General features: G+C 37.4%; 1 protein-coding gene across 1 annotated transcript in view; it reads left to right on the top strand.

Moving 5' to 3' along the window:
• The first annotated feature begins 534 nt into the window (after positions 1 to 534).
• Positions 535 to 14266, top strand: part of LOC145688053 (uncharacterized) — a 46878-nt gene continuing 33146 nt past the window's right edge. The window contains exon 1 of the mRNA XM_081761758.1: positions 535 to 743. Coding sequence (XP_081617884.1) covers positions 621 to 743 — 123 coding nt within the window. The 5' untranslated portion in view covers positions 535 to 620. The remainder of the gene's footprint in view (positions 744 to 14266) is intronic.

Here is a 14266-nt window from a genome sequence, read left to right as displayed (position 1 = left end):
AATGATTAACGTAGAATCCGAACCACATGAGTTCCCATCGGGAATCGAACAAGGGTTTCCCACGCCAAAGGCGCTTACGTTAACAGTTTAGCCACGAAGGGGCACGCCAGAAATTGAACCCGGGTCTCCTACGAAACTAAGAAGTAAAGGGAGTGTTATAATAATACACGATATCTATCCATCCTTAAGCCTACAGATGCCTAAGTTAGACTCGAATTATGTATTATACAGCTGAGAAACGATGACTTTACTACCGAGTCTCTACACGAAAAGAAAAAAAAAAAGTTTATAACGTAAGCATGAAGTGTTTTCTTATTGTGTGCAAGTATGTGACGTCCTTTGACAGTAATTTAACTAAGAAATAATTTTGTTGCTTCTCTTTTACCAACCAAGAATTTTCGAGATTAACTTAAAGGTGTTTGCTGAAATTTTGAACACATACCTTACGAAGCTAAGGTAGAAATAAGAATCGACTTCTTATTAGCTATCGATAAGTGCAGATTGATTGAGGAAGTATTGCTGTTCCGAGGGGGCGTTGCTTCCTGAAGAGAAGGAACTGGTGGCAGTCAGCAAGCATTGTCAGGTGGAGGAACAGTGTGTAGACGCGACTTGAGACCAAAATGGCAAGCGGTGTGCAATCTCCTTGTGTGGAAGACTACGTGCTTAACTATAATCTGGCAAAGAGGAAGTTCATGAAGCACGTATTAAATTGGAACGCGTGCAATTTTAAATCACATTGTGAGGTTAGTAAATTTTATTACTGTCATTATTAATAATATTGTTAGTTGAATAGTATTTATAGTTCAGTCTCATTATACTACGTAAGTTTACTGTTTCAAAATGCTAAGTATAGGCCGTACATATTTGCTATGGATAAATTTAAGTATTATCTTATGCTTTATAGTGTGGTTAACTTTTAAAAAAGTTAATATTGCATTTTAAAATATATACTGAAAATATATATTTTGAAGAAACTATTACAAACTACGTTCATCGTCGTGGAAAGATAAGTTGGCTAGTAAATCTCGTGCCAAACCAATCGGAAGTGTTACTCACTGCTCTAAGATTAAATTTTAAATTTTCCTCCCGTCTTTTGGCCTACTCGAAGGGCTTTATCATAATGTTTTTTTTATGAACGCTGTACTCAATGTGTTAAACATCCTAAATATAAATTCTCCCCATCTTATGTGTTTCATATAATTATTGTTAATATATTTTTTCGCATACACATTTTCGTCACGAATTTTAATTTTCGAAAGCAGCCAACTTGTTCACCTTGGATATTAGCATCCAGTTTTCACAACCATACAGCATGTTGAAAGTTACTATTCATTTCACTTGTAAATATAGTTATTGAATGTTACAGAAGCAAATGATACAGGATCCTTTTTTTAAAGTACTTTTCTTCTACTAGTCGATATTATGACTAAACGTGCGAAATTTTTCAGAATTTAAGGGAAGGAGGCTGAGAGTTTAACTATGCTCTTGGCACTCCAGACAGACATTCCCGCAGATTTTTTTTAAAGAGCAAAACGCTAACACACAAGCTAACTCGTGAATACACACACCTTACCGTTTCCTCCCACTTTCTTCATTCCACCATTTCATTCATTTCTCATCACCGTCTCCTTTAGCCTAGCCGGCATAACCGTAGGACGTAAAACTTAATTTCATTTCATTTTACATCTTATGCACGTAATATTTCTTTTAAAGTTTATAGGATGGCTCAGTGGTAGAGCGCGTAGTTCTGGTGCGTGGAGTTCTTGGTTCTAGCCCAGCCACGTAAGTTTGTGGAGAACAACATTGTGAGTTTCCTCGGGGTACTTTCGTTCCCTTCCACTTTCTCATCCCACCAATTCTTCCATCACTTGCCTTAATCATAGTCTCCTTAGCTTAAAGAACATATTTGTGGGACGTTAAACTGAAACATTTCATTTTATTTTTGTAACGTTTATCCCAATTACTATTGATGCACATTGTATTACTTCTTTGACTACAGTAAACATATTAAATCCTGTAATGAGTAAGTAAGGAAATATTTGTACATGTATTTCGAAAAAGTGAACCAGTTTCAAAATTCCAGGGAAGCAGTTGGTCTCCCCGCTGCGGACTCTCATTCCTCCAGGAGAGGATGCTCTTTGTATAATCAGTGGTGCCCACCCCCCCCCCTCATGTCCATGACGCACCCCCCTCAATTGCCAATCCGTAGGTGTTCTTCCTTGAAAAAAATCTTTTCGATTAACTTTTACACCCTCTCAAACATATTTATATAGATTTTTAACCCCCCCAAATATTTCAATGACGCAGTTTGCGTCATAGCCCCCCTTGTGGGCACCCCTGGTATAATATGCTAGAATTAGAGGTCCATCTTGCGTGAAACTTCGAAATAACGTTTTGTAAATTAATGCTGTATTTTGATGCAATGGTTTGCCTACCAATGACCTTAACAATGTTAATAATAATAATAAAGATCCATAATAATGAACGAATATTGGTTGAGAGTAATTGTTGACCTTTAGTTTTGAAACTGATTGGTGGTTGGTTTGGTTAAATGGGAGTTTAGCGTCCCTCTCAGCCCGAGACCATGAGAGACTTGGACCTACAAACTATCATGAGATCCAAACCACATGTGCTTCCACCGGCAATTGAACCACATGTGCCTCCAGCTCTTAAGACGCATACTGTAACCACATAGCCACGAAGCAACTCTGTCAGAAGTAAGTCTAGATTAAAATACCACGAAAGACCTTAGAGCCAGAAAGATGATTGGGCAGTAATGATCAATCTCACCCAACAATTGTGAATATTTAATATAATTTCCTTCATTATCACACCCTCCACTCACATTATTCTGAACACAGGCTGCAATTATTAACTCAAATAAAAAGTTTCCATTTTTTTTCGATCAAAAGATCTAAGTAATACAATAGAGTACCAACAAAGCTAGGTATTAGCGGCTGTATCTTGTAGCATATTTACATTTGCGTGGAATTTTCTGGAACTTGTTCACTCAAAAGAAGAAAAAAAACTGTAAAATTATTAATGAATTAGTTTCTAGTAGAAACTTTCTACGTACTATAAGTTCCTCTCTATGGTAGGCCTGGTAGTCCATAATAGGTGCCACTGTTGTAAATACTTAAATAAGGTTAAATTTTGCAGTAATTTCAGTGCTATTTACATATTTTACGTTGCAAACTGAAAGCTGTACAGACATACAATAGCTTTTCCTTTCATGAGTCCCACTATTGTATTCTTTTAGTCCTATATATGTATTCATTAGGGTTACGCAGTGAGACTTACAATATTAGTACGTACTCCGCATTACATTAGTAGTTACTCCGCACAATAGCTTTCTTCAAGATTTTTTATTTATTTATTTTGCAAATTCTAGCTAGAGCGATTATCTTGGCAGAGTTCGTTAATGTTGTCAATCCATGCTGTGATCGCGAAAAAAAGAAAAAAATATCGTTAATTAAAAAAAAAAAACTATTTTTCACGAATGTTTATCCTATATCAAGGTACTTTAAAACTACAATTATGTTTTTTACAACATCCAATGGCAACGCAGCGGCTGCCGCCATTTTGCGTTTTTTCGATTTTAGTCGTTTACGTTGCTTCAAATATCTCAGCATGTATTTGTTCTACCAAATGGAAAATTGCTGGGCGTCTCCAACTCGTGCAGTGCTAAAACTTTGATCACTCAACCTTTTTTTTGCCTAAAACCACTTGAAGGGGTGAAATCAGGGCCTACAGTAGCAACATTTATGGACATTGAAGACATGTTTGGGAAGAAGAAACAAATGACGTAGACGTCTGAATTTATGTGCATGTAGTCCGGGGTCATAAGTTAATACAAAAATTTACAGACCAGTAGCTGATCCCAAAGGCCGGGAAAAAATCGTAAACTTGGGGAATTATCTAAGTTTACTCTTATAGTTCCCACTTAATAGAGCTGTAAACATACATTCCTGGTTTGATGGTGCTCCTCTCTCTGATGGAATAATAATTCCCTCTCCTGTTACATGGAATAATAATGCATGATTAAAATATATTTGGTATAATTCTTATAAAAGAGAAATGGATCAAGTGTTCAACTTTTGATTCAAGTAAATGAATCCGAAAAGTCTAAACTCCATGTAAATTGTAAGAAAACTATGTAAGAACTAATCAATGTTTATATTTTGATTAAGTGATAAAGCTTCTTGCATCAAAGTCCATATTTTGTGCTTGTGATGATGTCACGGCCATAACAGATTTTTCTTGGTGATAACGTCTCTTTGCTATGGGGGACGTGATGGAAGATACGTGACCTTCTATAGGAATATTCTCCCTAGTTTATTCCGTTGTAGTAGAATTCTGTATTTATATAATATCGTATTTTGTGAGTGGGGTTAAATTCTTAATGGGACTCAAGTTTCAAGTGGCAAAAACTAGGACGATAAGCGAAAACCATTTTGATTCTTTTGCCCAGGTTTGGTACAATTACGCACGCGCACAACCAGGAAGATACGTTTTCGAAATCTTGAAGATAATCTGCACTAGCTTTTATCTCAGTTCAAACAAATTCCTGATATTCAACTAGTATTTAGTTTTAAAAAAAAATGCATATACTTAATTTCCACTGACCTTGCCAATTTTCAAAGAACTAAATGGCAAAGCATACTGTCAGAAAGATTAGTGTAATTTGTATGGAGTAGTAGGAGCGCACCTGCAGATCTAGCTACCCCCCTAAAAGAAAACTTCCTAACTGAACATACATTTCTACACTTTTCTTATTAAAACTAATTGCTTAGGAAAATGAATGATGTAGCATGAAAATTTGATCTTACACTTCTGTGCTCTTAAAAAAAAAAGTTTTGTTATATTTTCTGAAAATGTACTTGGAACTCTTTTTTTTCTCTTTTCCTCTTTTTTTATCTTTTTCTCTATCTTTTACCCTCTTTTTTTCTTTTTTTCTTTTTTTCTATTTTTCTCTTTTTCTCTTTTTCTCTTTTTCTCTTTTCTCTCTTTTCTCTCTTTTCTCTTTTTCTCTTTTCTCTTTTTCTCTTTTCTCTTTTTCTCTTTTCTCTTTTCTCTTTTTCTCTTTTCTCTTTTTCTCTTTTCTCTTTTTCTCTTTTCTCTTTTTCTCTTTTCTCTTTTTCTCTTCTCTTTTTCTCTTTTTCTCTTTTTCTCTTTTTCTCTTTTTCTCTTTTTCTCTTTTTCTCTTTTCTCTTTTTCTCTTTTCTCTTTTTCTCTTTTTCTCTCTTTTCTCTTTCTTTCTTTCTCTTTCTTTCTCTCTCTCTCCCTCTCTCTCTCTCTCTCCCCGGAGGTTCAATGCCACATTCACAAAAGCTCTACATTGACTGGATTCAATATAAAACTGTAATCATGCCTGTTCTGTATGGTTGCGATACCTGGTCCTGCACTGGGAGGGAAGAACTTAGACTGAAAGTATTTAACAAGACCGTGAGACGAATATTCGGACCAAAGAGGAACGAGAATCAAGAATGGCGGAAGCTTCATAACCAGAAACTACATAATTTATACAGTTTACCAAACAATTGTTAGGGTCATCAAATCTAGAAGATACAGGTGGGTATGTCATGTGACCAGAATGGAAGGAAGTAGAAACGCTTTCGAAGTTTTAACAGGAAATCCAATCGGAAAACTAAAATTAGGAAAACCTAGGCGCAGATGGGAGGATACTAAGATGGATCTCGCAGAAATAGGAACACAAAGTAGAAACTGGATCCAGTTGGCTAAGAATAGAAAATATATTTCGAAGCTTTGTTTTTTCATATTTACCTTTTAGGGTGGGGAATAATACCGTTAAACATTACATAGACATAGTGGCTTGTACTATTGAACCCTCCCCCAACAAAATTTATGGGTGGGCGCCTGTTGAATAGATGTCTTACAAGGGAACCTTCCGAAAATGATAGTTGCAGTGAAAGGTGTGACCTATGCCAATTAAAAGACCTGTAACAGAGATGAGCATTCTCAAAAAATTAGTTGCCCATAGCAATAGGTTCAAGGAATATAAGGGGTGGAAGTTCGGGAAACAGCAAGATTGAACAAGGGGGAAAAGTACAAATTCCGCAAAAAAAAAGTGCACGGCAAAATACAATGCTGACAAGTGATGTATAGAAAGAGACTTGTCACAATAGGGAACAAATGAAGGCCACCAGTGGGGTTAACAGTGTTGCCAACTGCAATGAAAAGTACATGTTTTACAAAGAGCACTATATGAAGTGAGTGCAATATTCAGTGTCAACCTGTCATGTAGAACATAAGATATGACGTGTATAATCAGTGCTACAATCTAAAAAAAAGAAATAGAAAAAACAGAAGTACGAAAAATACGGAAAAGACGGAGTTAGCCATAATGCACCACATTTGATCACGAGCTGCACACACTAGAATGAACAAAACAAGAAAGCACCAACTATGCAGGAAACCGACGTACCTAGAATCGAAAAGAAAAACAAGTTCCAAAGTTGGCAACACTGGTCATGAAAATCCAGACTATTCTAATATAGTTAGGCCACTCGCTTCACAAAAAGAAAATTCCGGCAACAGGCATTAGCCTTCGCATCATTTGTGCGTGCTCGTCAACATTGTACGTGCAATTGTTCGATGAGTCAATGGCCCAAACAGAAGATACGTTTGCAGTGAGCACAGCGGAATACTGCTAATCCGTCACACATAGTACAATGATCGCCTGTGAATGTCTCGAAACAGTACTCTAGAGGTGTCGGAATCTTTGGTGGTCTTTCTATCACATATCCACACCTGTAGAAAGCATACATAATCAAAGGCTTGAATAAACATGCCGTAAACTGGTAATGAGTTAAGTCTTGAAGTTTCAGAAAATTCTCGCGGGACCAAATGTAAAAGTGAGTATCTGATAACACAAGCTCTGTAACGTAGCGCACAAAGTTCTTGTATGGTCTAAAAACAAAAACATCAAGTGGTTGTATCAGACCCGTACAACCAGGAGGGATCAGCTCAACTTTGAAATTCATTCCGGATTGTACATGCTTGTAGAGCAAGTGTCTTTGTTCGCTGTCCAAGAATCAACAAGTAGCACAACATCAGTTAGGTTTCTTTCTGCCAAACTTGGTCAAAACACGTTGGCATAAAACACACCTAAATTACTCTTCCGCATGTTTGCGATTGTATTTGGGATGGCCTTAATATTCGAAAGAGTTGACAAAAAGTCAAAATGGCCGCCAGAAATATCTGCTCGGTGACAAGAACAACGTGCATTTTTGGCGGCCATTTGGAAACCCGTGCTTCATATAGCAAATGTTTCTTATGGGCGGTGTTGCATCTATCCAAAGAAATATCATCCGCCCACTATTCCCATTTGAAATGTTTCTCGAGGGGTCTAACGCAACGAGATGCTGCGTTTGACCCCTCGAGCTTTATGATGGGAACCCTGGAGGACTTTCTTCTTACCAACTTTTCTTGGCTTTCGATATGAGCAACATCTCTTTTCGTTTCGCAGCAATTTGGGATCAAAATATTCGATGCCATGTTAAGACACAACATATATTTGTGGCGGCCATTTTGAAAACCATGCTTCATATAGCAAATGTTTCCTATATGTATTGTTGCACATTCCATGATCTATCGAAAGAGGTACCACTCGGTCCCTGTTGCCATTTGAAAGTTTGAAGTTGGCTCCTGGGGTCCTATGATGGGGATCCTGTGAACACTTGCTTCTTACAGACTTTTATCACCTCCTGACATTGGTACATTCCTGCACAACTGGATCCGTCACATTTTTGTTCGTTTCGCAAATCTTTCAGGTCACAAAGTTTCATGGGACACCCTGTATATTCTCACATAGAACCCAACCATGACATAATGTTCACTACTTGTATTATCGGTTGTTGGCTCAACCCAACCATTTCATGTTCCCCGACTTGACATTGCCTCAATCACTTCAGCATTGATGCTTTCCGAGTGATGCCTGTTGCCGGAATTTTCTTTTTGTGAAGCGAGTGGCCTAACTATATTAGAATTGCTTGGATTTTCATGACCAGTGTTGCCAACTTTTGAACTCGTTTTTCTTTTCGGCTCTAGGTACGTCGGTTTCCTGCATAGTTGGTGCTTTCTTGTTTTGTTCATTTTAATATGTACAGCTCGTGATCAAATGTGGCGCATTATGGCTAAATCCGTCTTTTCCGTATTTTTCGTACTTCTGTTTTTTCTATTTCTTTTTTTAGATTGTAGCACTGATTATACACGTCATATCTTATGTTCTACATGACAGGTTGACACTGAATATTGCACTCACTTCATATAGTGCTCTTTGTAAAACATGTACTTTTCATTGCAGTTGGCAACACTGTTAACCCCACTGGTGGCCTTCATTTGTTCCCTATTGTGACAAGTCTCTTTCTATACATCACTTGTCAGCATTGTATTTTGCCGTGCACTTTTTTTGCGGAATTTGTACTTTTCCCCCTTGTCTAACCTTGCTGTTTCCCGAACTTCCACCCCTTATATTTCTTGAACCTACTGCTATGGGCAGCTAATTTTTTGGGAATGCTCATCTCTGTTACAGGTCTTTCAATTGGCATGGGTCACATCTTTCCCTGCAACTATCATTTTCGGAAGGTTCCCTTGTTAGTTGACTAGCTGTATTTTCATTTCAAATTAATGGTATTCTAATATCAATATTTAAATTGGCATGGTCGCAGGTTTATAAATGAAACTAGTCTGTTTTGTTTTGAATTATAAAACTACAGTAAACTTTCAAATTATGGAGATCTCTAGATCTCGCAATTCTAGTTTTAATGAAGAGATGAGTTTGGAGTTGTCTTACTCTTAAAATGCTCAATCCATTTGAAACCGGAAAAGATAAATTTGTCACTTTCGGTTACAATAAAGGAATCAAAGCAAAGCCTATTCTTAGAACGCTAAATTCACATCAAGTCAGTCTCTGTATCTATTAGTTTGACTCTTAAACTGGACTATGCATAAACGTGGGACGTCTTTAGAATCCGTCCGTCACAGCTATTACAGCAAAAATGAAAGACTTGAAGTTTTTTTTAATTTTTTTTAAAAAATATATTGTTTCTAAATATAGTTCAGTCTCCTCGATTCAAACCGGAACTGGTAGAGAGAGATTGCTTACGGTTTCAATCTCCATAAAGCAAAAACGATAAATGGATTGAGTCCAAAGAATAATTTTAATCTGTACTATTGTCGTATTAGCTTTCCACAAATAGTGATAAACTGATTTGCAGTTTCAACACTATCATAGCGCAAATATGGAAATAGATCGCGGGAAGCAGTTGTTTTGAAATTATATATATATAATCAGAACGGTTGGTCTGAAATACCCGTTCTTCGCATAGGTCAGATAAAATACCTATGTAAACAAACTGAACAACTACAGAAAAAAATCGGTCATTTTCTACTACTTCTACAAATTATCGGTAGTCTCCCTGAGACTTCCTGGTTCGAATTTTGTAAAAGAAAATTCCTGGACCCCAGCCGATACGAGTTGTATTTGGAAGCCAACGCCTGTAGGAGTATCACCATTCATCTCAGTGACCGCGAAAACTATAGATTTGACACTAATGTCGCTAATTTTCTACTACTTTTACATGTCCCGGTAAACTCCCCCCTGAGAACCCCCAGGTTCGAATTAAAAAAAAAAACTCTTGGTCTGGGGTCTGAACCAAGGTACCCGTGACCAAAATTTGGTAACTCTCGGTTCGTTCATTTGGTACCCAGGCCGTGCGCGCGCGCACACACACACACACACACACACACAATATATATATATATATATATATATATATATATATATATATATATATATATATATATATATATATATATATCGGGTGTTGCAAAATAAGTGTTACAACTCTTGGGAGGTGACTCCTGTCACTGAGACAAGAAAAAAGTTCTCTTCAATTTTCTGCTATCGGACATAGTTTCAGATCTACAAGGTGCCGAAAGCGTGGGAAAATGACTTTCGGACGCCAATAGTTCGGAAACTATCCAACATAAAGAGGGCGGGTAAAAAATTCACTGAAGAAGTCATACCTGCTCTATTAAATTTTGCATGTTTCACAATCCTACCGTGCACGCGCAGGGGATTCCCCAAAGGAACGTAGGGAGCCCCGGATAATCTGCCAAATGAAACTTGGTTAAATGGATATGAATTGATAGGCTTTCTACCAGGTAACAATAATTCGTTTGTCTTAAGTCGTTATCTGGAACGAATACAAAATGGCGGACACCTTTATGCCCGTTGTGTGTGGTTGCATAATCGCCAGGAACGGATGCTGGCCAACAGTGACGTTCTGAGTATTAATTGTAGCGAATTTGTACTCAAATGCTCTAGAAAGACATCTGGAGTGCCGGTAGAGCATAAGAGATGAAGCAGGGTGATTCACATGTGTGGAAACACTTAACGAAAAATGATAAGAAATGCACTCATACTCGATAAACGTGAGTTCAAAGCGTCGGAAATGTAAGGATTAGCGTCAAGAACATGAAAACCATTGCCAATTCACCAATAATATTCCCGCAAACCGATGCAATATGATGTGCATGGCTGCATACCAATAAGGATGAGGCCAAGTTCAAATTGTGCAATGGACTCACAAAGAAACTGGGTAAACTAAAGGAATGTCACTAGTGGGATCGCATGATCGATATTGAAATGTGGCCAATGTGTGTGTTGATATCAACATGTAGCTAATGGACAAATGCCAACATGTCGCACTACTGCCGGGACATCGTCCCACGTGCGAAAAATAGGAAAATAACTACTCGGGTCTTGAATCTGAGGCCGTGAGCTCCCAGTAGGATTGGAAACTGCGACCACCACGCGAGCAAAAGCGAGCGCTCTAGCCCTGAGGTTCGAAGGAGCCTCACTTTCTCTGTATTCATTTCTTTGAAGAGTACCCACTTTGGCAAGCCCTCTTGTACAGCCTCCCGACATACTTGTGTGTTTCATTTTGTTACTTCTACTGCACAGTTGTAAACAATCAGAGCTTTAAGACGTTTCTTTTTATTTCTCATGTCGTTTTATTTTCCATATCTATGGTGTTCCAGCTGTAGTGTTAAATGTGCCAAATCGGTTCATTTTCGTCTTTGTCTTGGGATGTGCACTGTGTGTAAGACGAATTTCTGGAGGTGTTTTCCTATATTTCGAGTACGTCATATGTCTCAGAAGACGTGGGACATGATACAAGTTTATTTTCACGCTCTATCAGAATTTGAACCATGCATTGAGATTTCTTTCCATATGTGTCGACTGTGGGACAATGTCCCAAACAAAGAGGGACATTGATACAATCGTGTTCTAGTTACGTTCTACCAAAAGGTGCACCAGATGTAATAGCAGAATGTACAACGTTATTTTCCTAGTTTTCGCACGTGAGATGGTGTCCCAGCAGTAGTGCGACATGTTGACATTTGTCCATTAGCTACATGTTGATATCAACACACACATTGGCCACAATTCAATATCGATCATGCGATCCCACTAGTGACATTCCTTTAGTTTACCTAGTTTCTTTGTGAGTCCATTGCACAATTTGAACTTGGCCTCAGTTGTTGTATCCTTATTGGTATGCAACCGTGCAGATCATATTGCATTGGTTTGAGGGGATATTATTGGTGAATTGGCAATGGTTTTCATGTTCTTGACGCTAATCCTTACATTTCCGACGCTTTGAACTCACGTTTATTGAGTATGAGTGCATTTCTTGGCATTTTTCGTTAAGTGTTTCCACACATGTGAATCACCCTGCTTCATCTCTTATGCTCTACTGACACTCCAGATGTCTTTCTAGAGCATTTGAGTACAAATTCGCTACAATTAATACTCAGAACGTCACTGTTGGCCAGCATCCGTTCCTGGCGATTATGCAACCACACACAACGGGCATAAAGGTGTCCGCCATTTTGTATTCGTTCCAGATAACGACTTAAGACAAACGAATTATTGTTACCTGGTAGAAAGCCTATCAATTCATATCCATTTAACCAAGTTTCATTTGGCAGATTATCCGGGACTCCCTACGTTCCTTTGGGGAATCCCTTGCGCGTGCACGGTAGGATTGTGAAACATGCAAATTTTAATAGAGCAGGTATGACTTCTTCAGTGAATTTTTTACCCGCCCTCTTTATGTTGGATAGTTTCCGAACTATTGGCGTCCGAAAGTCATTTTCCCACGCTTTCGGCACCTTGTAGATCTGAAACTATGTCCGATAGCAGAAAATTGAAGAGAACTTTTTTTCTTGTCTCAGTGACAGGAGTCACCTCCCAAGAGTTGTAACACTTATTTTGCAACACCCGATATATATATATATATATATATATATATATATATATATATATATATATATATATATATATATGGTGAACCATTTCTGTTGATACGCCCTTGCAACTTACAAAAAAAAAAAAAAAAAAAACTTCGAAATTTTGTATCGTGCAAATACTGGGAGGAAAATCCATTGTACCTAGTATTTTCCAGCCTTAGGCCGTATAGAACTAAATGATGATTCACTTATATTGGTGATCGCCTTTCATTGAAATGAACGTAAGTGTGGTTTGTACTTTGTGATTTCATTCAGTTTGCTATAATTCATCAATGGTTCCCATATATAGTCAAATGACAAATATGCTTACATTTTGTGATTCCACTAGATAACACATGACTAGGAATAGGAAACCTAGTCAAATATTCATAAACACTGATGTAACTAGCTCAAGCTTTCTTAGAACCTGTTCGAGTTTCATTTAATATTGTAACCAATTCAGTCCAGCATATTCTATTTTCCTATGGAGCTCTCTTTCTGCTGGGATTAGCTATATATATTGGCGATTATAGCCACTATTGGAGGCTATAATCGTCCCGAGGCTGACAGCCAGTTGGGACCTGCGAGATTTCAACCCCACAGAAGCGGCCAATAAAAACGAAGCTCCGGTCACCATCCAGATGTCACCATTGAATTGAGCTATAATCATCCATTCATTGCCCCTGACAGATTTGACGGAATGTGAAATCAAATTGTCAAGTCGAATATTGGTTCTATTGTATTGACACCAGAAAGTATACAGCAACTTTGGATAATTCTCATCAGTTTGGAACAACTTCAGCATCGCCGAGAACAAAGGAAATGAGACAAGTGCCTAGAAATTTCCTTTCCTATCCAATTTCCTATCCTTGAAATTAAATCCCTTCTCTTTCCTCTTTTACTTTTCACTAATCTAGTGATTATTTCATCACTTAAAATATGTAGATTAATTTATGTATTGAATCGTTCTCTCATGATCTTAGTTGCATGTGAATCGTCAGTTCTTATCTCCATTAAAATCCCTTTGTTTTGAGTGACTTTAAGGTAATTCGTAACTAATTCATAAGTAAATTTCTTAGCTGAACGAACTATCACTCCACATCTGTACAGTAGTTACTGTTGTCAATCCTCCAGTATTGGGATATTTGTGATACTGTAGCCACCTTAGTTTGCAACACTGAATTCAGTGATTTTAAGTTTTTTTTTCTTTAGAGAAATGGTGGATTTAGAATACATAATTTGACGTAGTGCCTTTGAAAAATCTTTGTTAGGAAACTGTTAATCTGGTGGTACCGCAGAGTATATCAATATCCTTCCAATACTTACGTCGTACAAAATTTCATTGTGCTTATCTATTAGTGTAAAGTTTAAAAGGGCGTATCAAGATAACCCACTGTGTAAAGACCCAAAATTTTATCGAAGGTGGATAATATAATAATGTTCTTGCATAGAAAATAAATATATTGCAACTAGAAAGTTTCTTCTGAGAACTGAATTGATCAGATAAACCTCCACATATGTTTACATATTTCTTTAGTGCAGTGATTCAACCTGATAACTCTGGTTGAAGGTGACGAGTTCTTCAGAATGTCCAGGATCTGCCCGAGCCAGCAACGCAGCTCAAATATATATAAAATAGTTTTTGCTAAGGCATTCATGTTTTTTTTACGTTGAAGTTAAGACAAGTTTTGTATTGAAACCAAACAGTTAATGTCGGATTTTCTATTGAAATATTTGCCATTATTTCAGATATTTGCCTTCTTATGTTGATACTTCTCATACTAAAATTTAAGGGCAATAGCCCACAGCATTCTATATTAAACTTTCATTTGGTGGCCCATGCATTTTCTATAGATGGGCCACCCACGAAATCTCAGAAGGTTGATGTAGACAACTTCAGACATCAGTTCAACAAAGGTTAGAATAAATATTTGCAGTAAAGATA

Source organism: Thermobia domestica, chromosome 6, assembly GCF_964235325.1.
Source record: "Thermobia domestica chromosome 6, izTheDome1.hap1.1, whole genome shotgun sequence".
NCBI lineage: Eukaryota > Metazoa > Arthropoda > Insecta > Zygentoma > Lepismatidae > Thermobia > Thermobia domestica.
Note: the sequence above shows the minus strand (reverse complement) of the source record. Positions and strands in the feature narration are given on the sequence as shown.